This window comes from Micropterus salmoides, unplaced genomic scaffold (genome assembly GCF_014851395.1).
Source record: "Micropterus salmoides isolate LMB-PRFRI ecotype aquatic unplaced genomic scaffold, ASM1485139v1 Ms_hic_scaffold_9, whole genome shotgun sequence".
Taxonomy (NCBI): Eukaryota; Metazoa; Chordata; class Actinopteri; order Centrarchiformes; family Centrarchidae; genus Micropterus; species Micropterus salmoides.
The window spans coordinates 25,442,551-25,461,739 of NW_024044681.1; the positions used below are offsets into that span (position 1 = coordinate 25,442,551).

General features: G+C 41.0%; 1 protein-coding gene across 1 annotated transcript in view; it reads left to right on the forward strand.

The window, feature by feature from the left end:
• The first annotated feature begins 6,935 nt into the window (after positions 1–6,935).
• Positions 6,936–19,189, forward strand: part of ephb4a (eph receptor B4a) — a 35,421-nt gene continuing 23,167 nt past the window's right edge. Inside the window, exon 1 of the mRNA XM_038708241.1 lies at positions 6,936–7,863. Within this exon, the coding sequence (XP_038564169.1) occupies positions 7,785–7,863 (79 nt within the window). The 5' untranslated portion in view covers positions 6,936–7,784. The remainder of the gene's footprint in view (positions 7,864–19,189) is intronic.

Consider the following 19,189-nt stretch of genomic DNA (forward strand, 5'->3'; position numbering starts at 1 on the left):
TTGCATGTTATGCTATAGTGTGTGTGTGTGTGTGTGTGTGTGTGTGTGTGTGTGTGTGTGCGTGCGCTTGTGCACATGTGCATGTGTCTGTGTGTGTGAACACACTGACATTCACACTGTGTATCTGGCTGTCATGATGCTATGTCCCCCTCTATGCCTCTGGCTTGTTGCATATCACGTGTGCCATTTTGAAAGGCACAATCTGTAATTTAAATGTAAACTTATTGATCAAAACCAAAACAGGAGACATAACATTTGACCTGTTGTTAACTGCCCACATACCTAAGTCCGATTTGACCATGTTTTCTGATGCTGTATGGTTAAGGTTTTCTCATATCATTATTTTGTATTAACAAAGGATAAAACAGCCCTAAATTATTAAGTGTGATTGATTAATTTGTAACCCAAAGTCTTTATGTTTCTGATTTCTGAGTTCTGAGTCTTATGTTAACTGATTCATAGAGACAAAGAATTACAAATTGGACCTCTAAAGAAAGGCTACTGAGAAAAATCAGTGGGCCTAGCTAGTGGGCCAGTCTTTGCAAACTCATGCTTTGCAATCAAAGATTGTTCAAACTCATAACTTTATGTACTTTAAATACTTGGGTAAATCTGTAATTTTCCTAAGAAACCAACAATGCACAAAATATCTGGTATAGACATAAGCAGCATGGAGTCAACACTGGGTTTGAAAGTTTCACTCTGTATACACATCATATAGCATGAAGAACCAGAACGAGCTCAGGCAGTTTTCAATAAGATTATTTCCCCCACCCTTAAACCCATTAAAGGAGAAAATGGGAAATGTGTATGTTAAGGGCTTTAAGTTAATGAGGTAAAATATTCATCAATTTATCCATTTTCTCAGCCACTTGTTCCGGTTGAGGGAGGCTGAGGTATTTCACTCCTGAAACTCAAAACATCAATCACCTGGTTGACCACAGCCTGGTCTCTGCTGTATTTGACAAAGGATTTGACAGAGAGAAGGGTTGGGGGGTCATAAACAAGATTTAAACCTGCAAACTGCTATGTATTTAAGGCCTTACAACCATCGGGTTACTCCCATTCACATGTTTCTGTTATCCTCCTATCAGCCAATACCAGGTGTCTCCTCCATACAGGGCATGCAACGCGTCTACTCACAAGCTGCACAGTTGGATCCTTAAGCAAGGCAGATGCCTGACAGATGGATCATCGAAAAATTCGCCAAAGTAATGTCCTTACTTCAAATTTAGAACTTGAAATGTCCTCCTAATGAAGTAACTGACTCACTGGATAAACTCTCTCTTTAATCATCTAAGTGATTCATGTTTTAAAAATCTTGAAACCATGCATGTCACAGATGTACACACAATCCGTTGCAGGCACGCTGCCAGGGTGGACAGTCTTCTTAAACTCAAAAGGAACGAGAAATGAATTCCTCCAAATGGAAAAATTAAATTGAGCCAGTGATTAGAATCAAATTTCACTCCAAACGCGATGAAATTGGGAAACTGGCAGAGTGAAATTAGCAGTATAATTGTCAAACAATTCGATCTCACAACTCTTAGCTAGATCAAGGTGATGGTCATTATGCATCGCAAGTGGGTGCTATTATTGTATCACCAGCATGTATCCGCAGCCTGTTTCACAATAGGCTGATAATGGAGTAATGCTTTTTTACGCCTGCTGCTGGGGTCCAGAGCCGCAGTGACAGGGCTGGATTTGGATGAAAGAACAGCTGACATGTGTGTCTTGTGGGTGTTGGGAAGAAGACTCGCCAGAGAATTATCTCAAAGCATTCAATGCGACCTCAACCTGCTCATGTACGCCTGCACAGGAAACCAGTCAAGCATTTCAGTACAACACACAGCTATCACAAAATTATCAGTGGACCTGAGGTGTTTCAAGCATCAATCATCCCTGAAGCTTTACCTTTAGTCATGACTTACAGTACATGCCCCAGACATCGAGGGGATCACATTAAGTGCTGAGGTATTCTGACAACATGTGTAGTAAATAGGTCCACATACGTTTCAATCTATTAAAATTACAAAATGTCTGTGTACCTTTCCATTGCATGAGCTATCGGATGGGCGTACCTGTATTCATCTGCACAGATTTAATTATTTGGTCAAGGTAATCCCCTTAGATCCTGAACGATTATACAGCAGACATGTTTTTGTCTAGGAATTTCAAAAACTGCAACAGGACTTGTTAGTCATAGACTTCGCCAACACATTTCAATCAGTCTAGCAAAGACTTTGGCTACACACAGGAGGTTGTCAGCATCATTTGTTATCTTCATTACAACATGACAGCTACAGCGTCGAGTAGAGGATCAAACATAGATCCTTTCCATGTCCATATTTTATTATTCATTTCAGCCAGCTGTGTCTTCTACTTACTGATTCTTCGTCCCCTCTTTTCACTCCTTCACCCGGGAGGTCCCAGCTGGCACCCATCAAACTGTTTGTGTAGCACAACTTGAGTTCAAGTCTTTTGTTTAGATCTTGTGCTGTGTTGGGCATGTGACATCCGGATGGTGTCACTTTAGCTGCTTCACTGTTCTTTATCCACATATTACACTGACTGCATAAAGATCAGATGATTCATCCTCAGATTGGTAAGCGGCAGGGTGTGGTGCAGGGTTTTGCCGTTAAGATGCTGCTTTATGCTGTTTAAAAAAAAAAGCTCCCTACTTAGGTTTATAGACCAAGATAAAACAGACTGGTGGTTTTGTGCCAGAGCTCTCAGACTTGATGTTGGATTAAACTTAATGAGTGCTTCTGCCTTTTTCTGACTCTTAAATGCTTATTATAATAATAAACTGGCAAAAGCACCACACTGCAGCCTGCCACAAAAGACATTTCTGTACTGAAATTATGTGAGAATGAAATTGAAAGGATTGTAAGAAGTATTTTGGCATATTTACTTCTTTTGTGAAATAGCAACTCTTTGCCCATTCCACAAGGCATGTTGCCTTCAAAGGACTGTTACCTTCTGTGGTTAATTTTAATATTTAACAACCTTGAAATTAATCGAAAATGACAAATGACAGATTTTGGTTTTGCACAGTTAGGTAGCAACCAAGAAAATGACTTGATTTTAAACTACAGCCTTCTGGTTTCGCTTTATAAACTGAATCTGCAAGGGCATGCAGAGCTTAACCCATGAAGGCTTATAATGTCACCTGAGCCAAATGCACACTTTCATTTTGTAGTAGCAAGGGCATGCAGAGCGTATCCCAAAATTACAATGATGGCACGTAGCAATATGCCACCGTTTTCATTTTAATATGCATGCGCATGTCTTGTGCCATTATGACTATTCGAAGTTGCTGTGGGTCCCGACCTAAAAGAATACAAGAAATTCAGTTACCTTCTCTTTGTGTTGCTACGTTTAAAGAGCCTTGTTTTTATGCAATGTGGAAAGAACGGAAATGGACATCCCTGGCTCATCCTGTCCACATGTCCAGCAGGCGCCCTTGAGCAAAACACTGAATCCAAAAACCCTCACAATAGGTGTATGCTTGAGGGAACAAAACTTAGGGTATCCAGCCAGGCTAGCAGCTCTATGAGGCTGTAAGCATGCTATACCACGCTCACGATGATGATAAAGCTAACATGTTGATGTTAAGCAGTTACATGTTGACCATCTTATTTTAGCATGTTAGCATGCTAACACTTGCAAATTATCTCTGATGAGACATTTCATGTAAAACCACCAAAACTGTCAACCTCATGGTGGCCTTGGAAGAAAAGTCAGTAGGACTGAACATCTGGGAGCCATGAATGTCTGTACAAAATATTGTTAGTCCATTAAATAGATGATGAGATATTTGACTGGATAAGTGAAAACGCTGACTTGACCAAAACAGTGGACAACACACCAACAGCAACACTGCCCTCTGCAAGAAATATAATGTGATCAACTATGGTCACATGTTTACAGTGAGTTTGTACAAGTATTTCCTACAAAGTAACTCTTTCTGCTCCTTTCCCTCCTTCTGCATTTTATTCATCTAGTGGAAGAGGCCCTCCCACACCAGCCAAACCACAAAGTCCCAAGCAGTTGCGCCTTCTTACAGGCGTTCAACAACGTGTGACAATCAGTGAAACTGTGACGACATTCTGATAAAACATCCTCTGGTAAAAGACACATAGTGTGCACAAACAGCTGACAAATAGCCTTTCCTCCGATTGGTTGGTCACTCTGATCCCAAAGCTCTTGTGCCTTACACTCGAGGGGTTCTCCAAATCATAGGCTCAGAGTGAAGAAGAAAAATGGAACCTCCCAAGGACATTTCTCGGTCTCGTTTGTTTCACAATTATTTCCTGTTGAAGCTCCCACTGCAGCTTGCCAGTGCTGGAAGTGAGATCCTGATTAAAGTGAATTTCATGCACTGCATACAGTAAATGTGACAGCCTTGGTGTGTTGAATATCCCCAAGCATCTTCCTTATGCATGCTGTTTTGGGTTTCTATGGTTTCTATCCACTTATATAAGACACTAACAAAGGACCTGAAAGGAAAAGTTGTTGCAGAAGTAAGTAATAGGCATTTTTATAGAGTCAGGGTGAATTGTGAAACTTTCTTACTGACTTAACTTATTACAGTTTATGGCCATACTATACTATGTATGCAGTGCCCTTGAGCACACAAATAGGAAAATCAAAGTAGCACAAGTATCTTATTAACAAAACTGACAAATTGTAGAAATGCTGTTTCTATCATTTGAGCCTACTCCTCTTATTTGTAAGACATCTTCCACACCACATACTTAGATAAACGGGTATTGATGTAGAGTAAAAGATCAATGTAAGAAAAAGACTTATTCTTTTGTGCCACATAGATCTCATCATCATGTTTCTTAATTTTCAGATAAATCATTGCACCGCGTGTTAGCCTGTGTTGACGTCAATCGGATGGATAAATTCAATGTAACTCAGTGTTTCTGCTTTACAGACACCAGAAAAAACGCAACAACACAAGTTTAACCCAGAGATAAAGAAACACTGGCCTCGCCTTGCCAAAATTAAACATCAGTCTGGCCTTGTTAGTGAGCTTGAATTGCTAATGTCTTATTTACATTTTGTCATTTAGACTTAAAATTTGCATTTTCTTTTATTTATGCCGCTGTCTCTCCCCGATCTTCTTCAAAAAGTGATTCCATTCAGTTCCCCTTGAGGAAAACACCCATTAATTAAATAAGAAAATAGGCTGTGCTGCAACACTGATGTAATGAATCGGTAATGTTATGGTTCTCATTAAAATATGATGTGTTCCGATGGTTAGTTGCAGAAAAATATGCATCTAAGAGAGAGATGTCATAAAACATACAAGTTTAAAACTGGCCAGTGTGGTGGCCTGGATGCATGATAGCTCCCTTTTTTTGTGCTAGCCATGGTAATTATGCAAAAACTTTATTTTTTCATGATATCGCAAGAACTTATCTGTCAAAGGCAATATGGCAGCAGGGTTGCATCATGAGTCTGGTTATGTACTAAGTTGGTTTATCTGCATTTCACAGCTTCGACCTCAACTGGAAACCACATAGGCTACTGTGCTGAAATCCCCAGTGCCAGAGTTTATCAGCCTTGCTTACATGTCCTTGGCGGCATGTATCCTTCAGCGATGCCCCTCTGTGGCTCAGAGTTGCCCGTAATGGGAAGTCATTACATGTTAAATCAAACATATTTTAGTAAAGATGAACTTGATTTTGGTCTGCATTAGGGATGGGTAGGCTATACAAGCTGACTGATTTCCCGACTAATTGGGCTTGAGTCAGGCCAATATCAGTACACTGAACCCAACTCTGGATGGCTGTACCACCACTTACCTGCAGCTTTCATGTCGACTCGAGGACAGTGTATTGAAACAGCATGACAGCACTTGTAGATAGGACGGACTTAATTGTTGTTTTGGACTCAAGACACTCAGAAATAGTCAAAATAATACCGGAAGTCGTGCGACTCTGTTGTAAAAATAAAGCATCTTTTCTTTGCCTATTGTGTTTAAACCTGAGCTTAGTAAAGTGTAATTGCACCAGGTTTTCTGTTGGTGCAGGTGCGGGAGAGTAGCCTACATATAGAGACCCCTTGCTTATGCTATTAGAAACCAAATTATAGTGACTTTCCCACAGTGCTAAACACATATACTGTACATGTAGCCTATGATTAATTTCAGAAGCAGATGTTTCCCCATGGAGCTTGTGTATGAAGTCACATTGAACTTATATTTACAGAATCTAATTTATATATAACCAATACTTTAATCTGGATGACTGTGTAGCGTAACTCAAGTCCCCTACTCTACATGAACAAGCACAAGAGCTTAGAAAGACGTTGTCAAGCCAGCCCATATAATTCCAATTTAACTTGCTCTTTGTCGTATTTAATAGACTTCGGTTAGGTTTTTTTGGTGCATAGCAGTCACAATAAACATAGTAAATGAGAAGAAAAATCATATAGGCCTACAGCAAAAGTCAAGAATCCTAAATATAAAATACAAATATATATATATATTATACTATTTCTTTTAAAATGAAAAGAGATGTAGCCTACAGTGTTTAAAACAACGAGGAGGGAATGTGCAAAATACTGACTAAACTAATTTTGTACTGTGACAATGTGTAATTGTCCCTGCCTGGGATCAATAAAAAAATATTTCTGCAAATTGTGGTAGGCCCTATACAAGCCTGTCAACATATAGTCTAGTGTTAGTGTACGTAGCTTATAAGCTAAAAAAAATCAAAAAGGCCAATATTAGAAAACAAAACAAAATTAAATTGTTTCTCTAATCATTCATTTTGGATATTTAATACTATCCAAATGTTTGTTATTATGGATTTTATTTTGAATGCCCTCTCCGGAAATGATATACCTTATCGCGTGCTCTTCACTCAGCTGTGAGGAGACCTGAGGGGGCGGAGCTTGCTGGTGCCATTCGACTCCGGGTTTGATGCGGCGATGAAGTCCTCGGTGACCACTAGCTTACTGTAGTCATCCCTCAGAGCTGCTTTACCGCTCAACTTTTAATAACCGCTGTGCGTGCAGTCTGCTGAGTATCCAGAGAACAAACTAGACATTTCCCCTCAGTTTCAGCCTAATTTTGCATGTTAATCCAGTCCAGACTAGACGTGTCGCGCAAAATCCCCACCACCTTTCGTGGATTTTTTTTTTCTCCCGCAGGCAATAGTCTGGTTCTTTAACTGGGGAAAAAGGAAAACAAGACACACTTAGGCGGACTGTTTGCCGAACATGACAAGAAGATGTGGAAATAGGTGTGCATCGGCTGATAATGAGGATTGTCGCTGTCACTAACAGATATGCAGTGAGGTGCCGTGGTTGCGGATTCAGCCTGCACGGCCATCTAGCTGAGGGGGAGATTTTGGGAGAAGTCGTGTGGAGCACAAAGAGCTGGTTAAAGCCGAGGACACAACAAGTTTCAACCATGCACCCCTTGTGCTGACCTAGAATTGAGGTGGGAGAGGAGCTGCAGCAGTGTTTGTTTGTTTCTGACCAGACTTTCACCACAACACAAAGTTGGACAATTCGGAGAAGTTTCCAGTCACTTTTTATTTAAAGAGCCGGAACCCGACCAATTAGACGTGCTTTATAATCTCTATAGACTGATAACCGCATTTAGCAGCCCAAGTGTGAGGCTCTCTGAACTGAAGTCTACTTTAAATGCGGACTGGTTTGCGGTCAGTGAGTGCACCGCCGAGCTGCCACAGCCACTTGATTTTTTAATTCAAGGCAAATCAGAAGTCGGTTCTTTTTTACCATTTAGTAGTAACAGCAATATGGAGCTGACATACAGGAGCATTGTCCTGCTGGGGAGCATCTTCCTGGACTGGGCTCTTCTGGCTTCTGCAGAGGAAGGTGAGTCTGGAGTTTTTATTCATATGCTGCCCAGACTTGTTTTCTCTGGTTACATGACTGAGTGAGATGAGTCCAATTAGTATTACATCGTGTTCCTTACCCTGAAAGGAAGTGTAGTAAAAACCACAAGGCAATTTAAAAGCATGCTAAATTCAAAGACCACTCAAGAACTTTACCTAAATCTCAGGGGACTAATCAAAATATCATGGCAGGATATGACTGCAGCCTCACTGATAAGAAGCACTGTATGTTACAGGCAAAGCATTAATCCCAATAGCATCATCACCATGTAAGAATCTTCTTCCTCTGGCAGTGGGCTATTAAGCTTATTTAGAAAGAGTTTCTTCCACATGTTGCCAAAGAAAAGGTTTTGCCCACCTGATATCTTCGCGAAGGGCATTTCTAAGACATACTTTTAGTTTTCACTTTAAAATCATCAATAACTTCCCAGGCTGCACCCTAAGGATCTTATCCAGCTCACCCTATAATCTATAAATCATCTGGTGCGTTAGGGCTAATGCAGGGCTGGTGTGTTTTATGCGGGTTTAATGTAGACATCTACATGAGGCATTTTAGCCTTGAGGAACAACGCTTTGTATCAAATATATAATCTCGATCATAATTTATATTAGTTTCTGGCAGCAGACTTGACATTAACTGGCAAAATTGTCCTGGATCTGCTTTGTGAACCCTGGAGGGACAAGTAACACAGTATGAAATTAGCTGTCACAGTGTTAAAGAAAATGATGGTTTCAAATTGCCTGGTTTCACAGGTGAGTACAGCTCAGCATCGTCAGCATAACAACAGGGCCAGTGTGTGGATAATTTGCTTAATGCAGGGTTGAGAGACAGAGCCTCAGTGAGCCACACTGACAAATAAGAAACTAGAAAGCTGGGTGTTTGTTTATTTTTAATCTCCTGCCATGTCGCTGTCTTTATGTGACATTAATGGGGACGTTTCAGTGCTGTGGAGGGAGCTGAAAGCTGATTTGAGTTCGTTAACAATGCCGCTGAGACAACTTTCTGTAATACCTTTGATCCAAAAACAGTCTATGGGAATAACAGGTCTGTTACCACTCTATAATCTCTGATTTCTTTTCTGGTTGGTGGTGTTTTAAGCTTATACACAGCTGCTTGAGGTGATGTTGCTTCATTGGGGCACGACTAGCATGTGCTCTAGATGTAATGGACATATATACGGTGTATATACATTAACATAAAACAAAACATTGACACAACAGTAATTTCTCTGGCCAATTCCCAACGTGTACTGCTACATGAGGTAGGTGTTTTGTAACAAAAAATAAATAAATTTGCCCCGAAAACAATGAGCACGAACAATAATGTTCGGTCCAATCAATAGTTGCCATAAACAGGAACACCATGAACATGCATGACTACACATATTCTATGGCAGGAACATGAATCTGTCAACTGCCTCTGGTTTGAGGCCGGACGCCACATTCGCTGGCACTAAATGCCCTTTCTTGGAGGGGTGGATTTACAGTATGGCTTCTACTGTAGACTGTACAAACACATGGATGTAGCATACAGTATGTGACTTCAACCGTGGTTTTCTGAAGGGTTTTTTAAAGCCTGGATTTGCCGCTTGTGAGTACACACCCACCAGAAGAAGATGTAAAATTACCGCAGCTACTTTGTTGACTTTGTATTTCAAGAGAGAAGTTTGGGATTTTCCCAGACACGTAACAATTGGTCATAGTTTTCTGGGAGCCAGGAATTTGATCTTCGGTCTTTTCCTCCTCGACATAAGAGGTGCCCAACCTCAGTTGTGTGTGTTAGGAAGCGATGCCCAGCAGGTTTTTTAGTAGCAGAATTCATCAAACATTTCCCTTTTAGAAAATGAATAATAGTCTCAATCAACTTGGCTCTGTTTCCCACTTGCTGATATTGGTTCCAAACAGGTGCAGCACAGGCACAGCGTGGAGGACAGACATGTAGTCGGGAGCTGAGGGGGTCGTAGCGCCTTGTCGACTGACTCCAGAACATCTGTGGCTTGCCAAGTGTGAACAAGATGTCTGGTTTCCATGTCTTGTGTAATGGCCCGCTGCTCTGCCAGCACACTCTGGATCGTCCTCCCCCTTGTTCTCCACCTAGTAGGGAATTCTGTAATGAACTGATGGGAGGGTAGATGAAGCTCACTGCTGCCAAATATCTCCTCCTTTTCCAACTAAAGGATAAATGACTCACTTACACACACCACTTGCTCCTTCAGCGCGTGGATCTCTCTTGCTTCTGTCTCCGTGAAGATTAAAACACGGACCTCTTGATCAGAAAATTACTTTGGCTGGAAATTAATAGCAAGCTTTGGGTGGAAATTAGTAACGAGGATGCACACGCACACACTGTCACACACACAGAAGAAAGTAACACGCTCTGCCTCGCCTTGCATATATAAAGTGTGTCATGTACAGAGATCTCTGACCATGGCCTTAAATGGAAAAGGCATGTGCTTTTTGTCCAGTATTAATAATTCTCACTAATGTAGCCCTACTGCGATTTTAAAACATATTTAACTGTAAATGTAAGTTATAAATGTTTGTTATCCTCCCACACACAGGCGCAACCTATAAAGTACCCATTTTGTTTTTCTCCCTGCCCCTCGTTATTCCTTGCACATACAGTTTCTCTCTCTTACCAATGGCAAGATGCAGCCTGTGACAAAAGCACTGCAGTCTTCCCCACCTGTTCAGGTCCAGAGCTCAAATGATGAAAACTCGTCTGTGCTCATCTAGACTTATAGGACAATTTTCCACCCAGGTGTACCACATTTCTATTCTGTCCTATCTTATTTCCATAGCTTTAAGGCATTTCTGAGAGGGAGCACCACTGAAACACCTGTGGTGTAACAAGTTTGTAGACGGTCTCTCTTAATATCGATAGTCATGTTTCCATCCAAGTGTACCAGAGAATCGGCTAAAGGAAAGGTTAATAGATAGATACATTTCCATCCACTGCAAATGTTTTGCAATATTTAGACCTTTTCTTTTATGTGCAAATTGAAAGTGGTGGATGCATCATGCGACTCTTGTTACATGTGTTCATGAAACTTGACTGTAGCTTGATTGTGGTGGAGAAATAGCTGAGATTCTGAAGTATATGTGTGAAGTATAGACAGTGTCTATTTAGCAAAATTGTTTACTTTTGTCTGGGAGGCTTGTACTTTGTGCTTATAGTTTTTACAGTGTTGTAAATCCTACTGGCAGTGGAGAGTATACCCTCTGCAATATGGTACGTTATTGCAGCTCCTACATCCTTCTATTTACAAAGCTTTTCACGTAATGTGCAACAAGCGAGTGCATCTGCCAGTGCAATTTGTTTTAGCATTCTTGTTGATGGGGTCAAAAACATGGACAGCTCTTTAAGCCTCTACTAAAGGAAAGAGGGGTGGTGTGTCATCCTGTCTATTGCAAACTTTGCACACAGCAGCCGTTCTATATCATGCTCGCCCAAACCAAAGCAACCCTATACAAAAGAGGTGACGTTAACATGTTTTGTTTGGCACATGTGCAGACTCCATTCTCAGCAATGAGCTCAAACAGCTACAAGTAGATGTGCCGGGGGCCAAGTGGGAGTAATGACAACTGAGTTGCATTTCCATTAGTGTTACATGATTTAAAACATTGTAAATTGAATATATATATATATATATATATATATACAATTTAATCCGAAGAAGGGTGTGTGTGTGTAAGAAATAACTTGTAGTACTGTTGATAGTGACAGTGGATTGGTAGTGGATTGTGGGCAGGCAGCGAGGGACGCCAATGCACATCTGTCCCTCATATCCATTCAGCTTAAAAACATGTAGCAGGCTTCTTTATGTGGAATTAAACAAAATATTCAAGCCTCATATTTATGTAATCTGCTGTTAGACGCTTTTAGGTGGAAGGCAAGATTGACACCAACCCTCTAAAAAATGTCCAAAAAGTGGGGACATTCTCGTGTTTTGTACACCGTCTGTCTTCTGTTTATTCTTTCACCTCCTGACTCCTCCGTGGCATAACTAGCATGATGAATAGCGTAATGCTTCTCAATCTAAACCAAAACTCACTAAGTGTTTCAAATGCAAAAAAGGATGTTTTCATCCAAGAGGCCTTACTTGAGCCTCAATCCCTTCTTTCACAGACATGTAGCCTTTTCTTTTGCTACTCTTTCCACGTCCTCTGTCTCCTTGATGTTTGACTGGTGCTATGCTGTTTCCTCTTGCTGACTGTCTCCCCTGCCGTGGAAATGTGGATCGTTTCCCAGAAATCCTTTTAAACGGAACCGATTTTTATAAGAAAGGGATTTGCATTTAAAGCAACCTCCCCCCTCTCGGAAAGCCTGTAGCCCATCATCCTCAGTACCTCAATCCGATGATTAGCTTCCTCAAGAGTTAAACAGGCATCCGAGTGCCACAAGTACTCTCACTCCATGTCTCTCTCTCTCTCTCCCTCTCTCTCTCTTTTCCCCTCTCGCCGAAGAAGGATGCATATGGCAGCCGGGAAATGCAGGTGGATGATAGTTTAGCTCAGTGAGAGGATACACCCCCAGCCCATACATCCATGTCAGGCATTCACTTTGGAGAGCCAGTCTGTCCTCCACCCACACGCTACTCTCTGTGAGTGGGACACAATGGGGACAGGCTGCAGCAGAGAGGGAATGAGGCCACAGCCTATCAGCCATAAGCACCAAGGAGAATGGCACTTTTAGAGGGATGGGGGTTCTCTTTGAAGTGAGTCAAGGAGAGATGGGGAGACCGTCATGAGTTGACGAAATAGAAAGAGCAAGCGCAGAGAGGGCAAGAATGGTGCAAGTGTGTGCACGTCTGCGCGCTGCATAATGAGCAAAGTAGGTATACTGCCTATTTGCATTCTGTAATCATACACACCTGGGGCCAGATTTGTGAGATACATGTGATGAGCTGAATACGTGATTATAACAAAGGGATTAAAAAGGCCTTTACTGTACTTAGACAACAGCAACTGAGAAGGAGCTTTTTATCTCAGGTCCATCTTTCTCATTTATCTTGCACTCTAATCGCAGCTGTTATTTGAGGCTTACTGCGCATTGTGTTGGGGAAAAAAATCTTTTGTGAAGCGTTTCTACATACCATTATTGTCTTACGCTTTGTGATGTTTTTGTCGTTACTTTAAAAAATAGAATGAAATCTTGAAGGGGGGGGGGGCAACATGAGGCTGGTGAGGCGTCTGAGCCTGGATGTGCAAGAATTGATTAAAAAAAGCAACCTTGATGTAAAAATTTCTCTGCTTGAAGCATGCGCGTGACTTGATTCGATTTGAGTCTGGGATATTTTCCTCTCTGCGTCATAGGTTGACCTACATCTTGTTTTTGATATGCCCGTTTTAAGTTAAAATGCAATTCACTCGGTTCGACAACAACCTAGAGAACACGTGCGCATTTGCTTTCACCTTCATGCTTGCACACGGCTCGTCTCCCAGGGCCTGCTTTTATATACTGCATTGAACCAAGTAGGCTCTGCTGTGTACGGCACAACACAGACATTCCTGTGCGCTAGCTGCCCTCCTACAGCTTGCACACAGCTAAGAGCTTTAAGAGGGAGTCCTGCTCCGAAAGGAGTGGGTCAGTTCACATAAAGAAGCATTAAACACCTTTTTTTTGGCAGCTTGGTATCTTATTTTTAGTGAGTGCTGCACACAAAATGTTCTTTCACTCCCTGCCTACCTTCATGTTCTTACATATCACCATTGCTTCAGTGATAACTGATTGCTGTCTCTGCTCCACCCATCCAATTATCGCAGAAGGGTCATTGTATTATTGAAATCCATTTAAATAATCGATTTTTCTGAGATTGGACAAAAGTATGGTCTTGAAGTACTTGAAGTGCTGAATTCACTCCTTGCCAAAAAACATAGTATGGTTGGCTGAGGAAGGAAAATTAAGCTCTTTGTACTCTAACAAATGACTCCACATCCAAAGATGAGTCTATCTTTATTCTAGATAAATCGGTCATCGCCACACAAACACCCAGTCGCAGGCTTGTAGGAGTAAGGCTTAGACTGATGAAGAGAATTAGCCCTCAGCGTGTCTGTTGTTGTTTGAATATGAAGAAGTGTGATGTGTCAGAATAAAAGAGAGAGTCTCGCTGAGAGTCTGTTTTCTTGTATCTCTACTTAGATGTGTCAATCCTTAGATGGTTTATTTAGCTGTAGTTTGTACTGCTGGCTTCAAGCTGTCCACCTCCCACAGCAGATTAGTCATTGAAAGCTGTGTGTGTGTGGGGGGGGGGGTTGTGTGTGCATTTTCTTGAGCAAGATTTTATTTTTCCCCCAAAATGAATTGTTGAAAGATATTGCTGTGGTAAAAAAAACAACAACTCTGTTTTAAGCACAGCCGTCGACATTTTTGGGGCTCATGGAGAGTTTGTTAGATGCATCACAGCAGTAGATGGAGCTATGTGAGTTTTTCATCAAGCAAGTTTTGAAATGAAATTGGTCACCTGTCATATATTACTATATAAACATTCACATTATCATGTCTTTTCAGCTTTAACAAACAGGAGTTAATTTTGCTGCTGCTGCTCTATGGGATAATATATCATTGCAACGCTGTTGGTGAACGCACACATTACCACATTTTGAAGTGGATCCCAGTCTTTTTATCAAATGACCCAAGACACATGCCAATAATTAATCTATAGTCATCTAGCTGGCAAACTATCTGGTCTAATTATTGGAAGACACAGCACTCACGGGGGTGGCAGAGTCTCCTGCTGGTAAAAAAAGATCATCCTGGATTTCAGTGCTGCATGACTCCAAAGTGTCCGCCCTGCAGGGGTGCCAGTCTATGACTAACCCCGACCTCAGGCCTCCCTGTGGACAGGAGAAGACAATGAGTATCCTTTCACAGGATGAATGTCCTCTTCAAGGATTGAGAAAGTGTTTGAAAACAAGCACACAACCTGCACTTTCACATGGTGCTTTTGCCATGATGACACCTAGCTCAGCTCTGTGGCTTCACGGATTATCTGCTGCCTTCAAGCTGTCTATAAAGGAAATGGCAACATGGTGGCTCATTACTTTGTAGAGGCCACAGAGTGATGATGTGTGATAGCTTCCAGGTATTGAGCAGGGAAGTGTCTATAAAGTTGTCAGAAGTAAATTTTGTTCATGAGGATCTTGGTGCTGTGGTAAAAAAAAACCCTCACAGATGTATTGACAGCTTTCTATCTTAGTTATGTGTAATCTTCCTTCCAAGACGATAGTTAATTTCTTTCCCATTACATAAACTGAAAATGTGTGACATTTGTCTGTTTGCAGTCAAGCATAGAAATGTGGTGCTTTTTTCTGCCAACTCTGATCACAGGATCTAGATTGCTTTGCTCTGATGTTGACTAGCACATCACCCAGATGATCAATCAACAAGCAGAGTATCATTTCCCAATGTAAACACCTTTTCTATGTAGATGAGTGTGGCTTTGAGTTAGTTTTTGTTTAACAAATGTTCTTTCCTACTCTGCAGTTGTACAGTCTGTAGCTTTTGACAGCATCCAACAAAGTAAAACCTTTTTGTAAAGGCCGCTGGCACAGAAATTGTCTTTTAAAACACCAAAGTGTTAAATGTATGATTCGGCACACAACTGTTTACTGGGGCACTTGACTTTCAATTGTGTAGAATCAAGGTCTCTGACAAGAAATAATACATGTTTTTAAGCCCAGAAGAGGTTACTGCATCACTTTTGAAGATTAAAAGATGTGACATGCTCACAAAAATAAGGCATTCCCCGTTTCGCCGTGTTTGCATATGCTTTTAATAAAATACTATAATGTAATATTGTAGAATTAAAGTGAATTCCCTTAAGTCAGTCAGACTCCAGCAGAATTTCTATGAACATAGTGATGAATAAAAATGTGTCTGGCTACACTAATCAATACACGTGACCCACATTTCATGGAATAATCTCTGGCTGCAGCTCTAGTCGTGGCGTTTCATAATAAAATGAATCTCCAGGTTACAGTGGAAATGATCAGTCTGATTGTCTACCCCAAAAACAAACAGAGCACACACCACTGGTTTGTCTTCTTTCTAATTTGGGCATCGTCTCAAGTGTTGTCCCTTCTTCCCCTCACAGTGGTCTTTAATAATTGCTTGTGGAAATGCAGAGGTTTTGAAAAGTGCATTATACCCTATAATGATTAGAAATTCTTTTTAAAGAAATAATTTTTTTACTTTAACTTAAATTCCTTTGTAATTCATTCCTCCTGTTAAAGGATTCTGTATCAGGAAGCCATGAGGGAGTTGGTTTAGCCTGCAACAATGTTCTCAAGAAGGCTTTCAGATTTTCACAGAGTTGGGTTATTTTTGAAGAGGCCTTGAGAAAATGGGGTCCATAATTTGAAGTAGCAGGAGATGAATTCACTCAGTGGCAGATCAATCTAACTAAAATGGAAGGAGTCTATGCATGTATGGATGGAAATGTTCTTCAATTTCTCTCAACAACCATTCAGTTCCAGACCCATAGTTTTAGATGTACGCATGCTTGAGTTAAAACAACAGTCGGTGACAGTCGGTGACTACATTATACCCAGAGCCACGTAGAGAGAGGGTTAGGGTTAACCCTGGTTATTCTTTATGCCTAACGTGGCATCCGCTAATTTGAGTGTAAATATTAATGTTTTGATAACCCTACGCAGTGGTTAACTTAATGTTACTAAGCTAACGTTGGCTTGCCACCTTCAATGAATACTGTCACCCTATCCTTTGTAATGCCCTGGGAAGATTTCATTTTTTCACGGTTATGTCTGGATCAGAAACTTCTTAGAGTTAGATTTCAGTGGCAGGGGCTCTTCTTTCAGCATCTCCTGTAAATGTTATGCATTTATAAACACATCTTTCATTTACATCATTACATAAACATTACATTGAGCTTTTCATGTGTGCAGTGTGTCTAGCCTACATTCAGTCCATTAAATGTAAAGCAGAAATAACAATAATCATTCAGCTATTATCATTAATATTTTGGGTGTGTCTCATGTTTTGGGAACACCTCAATAAACTGAAGGCATATTGTAATATTTGCTGTTGATAAAGTTTAAAAAAGGGGGAAAAACTGGCGGTGCATGCATACGTCAGACAGTGGGTCTGAACTGCGGGGCTCTCTGGCTCTGCAGGTTGATGATATTGAGAATACCAGAGGCATTTCGGCCCGTTGCAAATGGGTATGTTTTGAACGGGCGCTGCACTAGTCACTAAAAATCTCTATTTGTATTCACATGCTCCTCGAATGGTCCCTTTTCCCAAGTTGGGAAGTCGTTCTTCCGACTTGTATGTATGTGTATTCATGAGTTTTAAGTCATAATTTGGAGACAAAATGGAAGCTACAAAGGAGATGTGTTGTATGTTCTTGCTCAGAGCATTTAAACCACGCGTAGAAAGCTGTTTGTTAGCAGAACATTGATATACAATACATAAATAAATAAAAAGTGTCTTACCATCAACCCAACATTTGCTTTCATCCACCATGTTTCTGCAACTTGACATCAACTCAGCAAAGCGGATACCAAAGTTTTCGCAGATTTTCGGACTTGTTGTTTCGAATTGAGGTGAATTTACAGGGAATCCTGACATCGCCCTTGGCAGGTGTATTGATGAGGAAGGAAGTGCAGTGTTGACATTGTGTTGTGCAAGCTCGTGAGATCTATGGTACATATTTATTAGTAGTGCATTACTACTGCTGGAACATAGACTGTGTAGTGTATTGACAAGGGACCCCCGTTACACTGTTTCGCTCCCGAACAGCATGTTGGGTAAAGCTTGCTCTCCGTCGCTTGGTTCAGTACGTTCAAGAAGAGATGAAGAAAGAGGGCACTAGTATTCCAAAAGGGCTGAAATGCACTGTAAAGCAAGGCACTTTAATCAATCATACCGTTAGAGATAGTGAGGCGAATTGTGTATGTAAAGCTTGACGTTCTTAAATTTGTGTTCTTAGAGTTAAAATGATTAACAATTTAACCAGAAAAAAAAGTGAGGTGTCCTACCTTTGGTCATGTTGGGATTTAAATGTGGAAATTTTCTTCTTCTGGCCAATGTTATTCAGTTCCTCTTGTACACAGCAAACACTCCCTTTAATAACACTAATCTATTCTCAAACAGTCATAGATGTCACCTCTCTGTAGATGATGTTCATATTTCATCTAATGTAGTCTCTTTGGGAATATCTTGAGGCCTCACAGCTATGTGAATTTTGTTTGTCTGAGGAAAAAAGGCTGTCTGAGTCCAAGATGCACAAGTGCTGTTCAGCAGTTAACACCACAGGTCAAAACTCATTACTCGTAGGCGGTGATATAAAAAGCCACAGAACCAAGTCAATGTCTCACTTCCTCTTAACCTTAACCTCTCATATTACGTGAGGCTCCAAACTTTTTACACCATTGAGTAAATATTCACTTTGAACTTGTGTGGCTTGAATAATGTAGCAGCGTTTCCTTCCACTTTACTGCAATTAATTAAAAGGGAATGGCCATGAATCATAGAAGGTGCTTCTACCTGTATAAATCAACATTTGTTTCGTGTTCCAACACAAAGCTTTTGTTAGATCCTTTCTTCTGTTGTGATTCACAGATGTATTCATACTTAACAGTGAGCAAGAATTAGAAAAGATTAAAAGGGTGATCTGCCGGTGGATCGTATGTTAGGCGAAAAAACAACTAGAAATCAAAATGGTTTCAGTGTTGTAGTGAATATATTATTAGCTAAGGAAGATTGACCTCTCTTACAAGTTCTCCAGTGTGATCTCTGAGAATGAATTGATGTAATGATTCTGTCCGGTGAATCTCTGGTGACTGTAAACTGATGCCAAAACATTCAGAGGTCACGTAAATTAGACCTGTACTTAATCCTCACTGTTTTGGGTCAGTCACTTTCATTCACAGCAGTGTTGATCCTCTCTGGTGACATCCTTGGTTTCTGTCCAGTATGAAGTCTCCTCCCTAACTAGGCCACATCCTGTCCTGGGACAGAGACCAACCACAACACGCATTGATATGCGTCCCGACCAACAAGAGAACTAACGTGTCACACATTAACACCTTTTCTTCATTTCACCCTCGCTCCTATCATCTCGCTACTCCATGACACACTTGAAGTAGCTGAGCTCATCCACATGTGCCACAGGAGGATTTTGTTGTAGACAAGTAGTTCAAGAGGGCCCCCCTTGGTTGCTGTGCATGTGAAGGATGTTGGCGGCCGGCCCCCACCAGACCAGGAGACAGGAAGGGGGGCAGGAACTACAGGAAGCTGAGGTCTAATCTCACTAGACACAACTCTGTCAAAAACACACAAA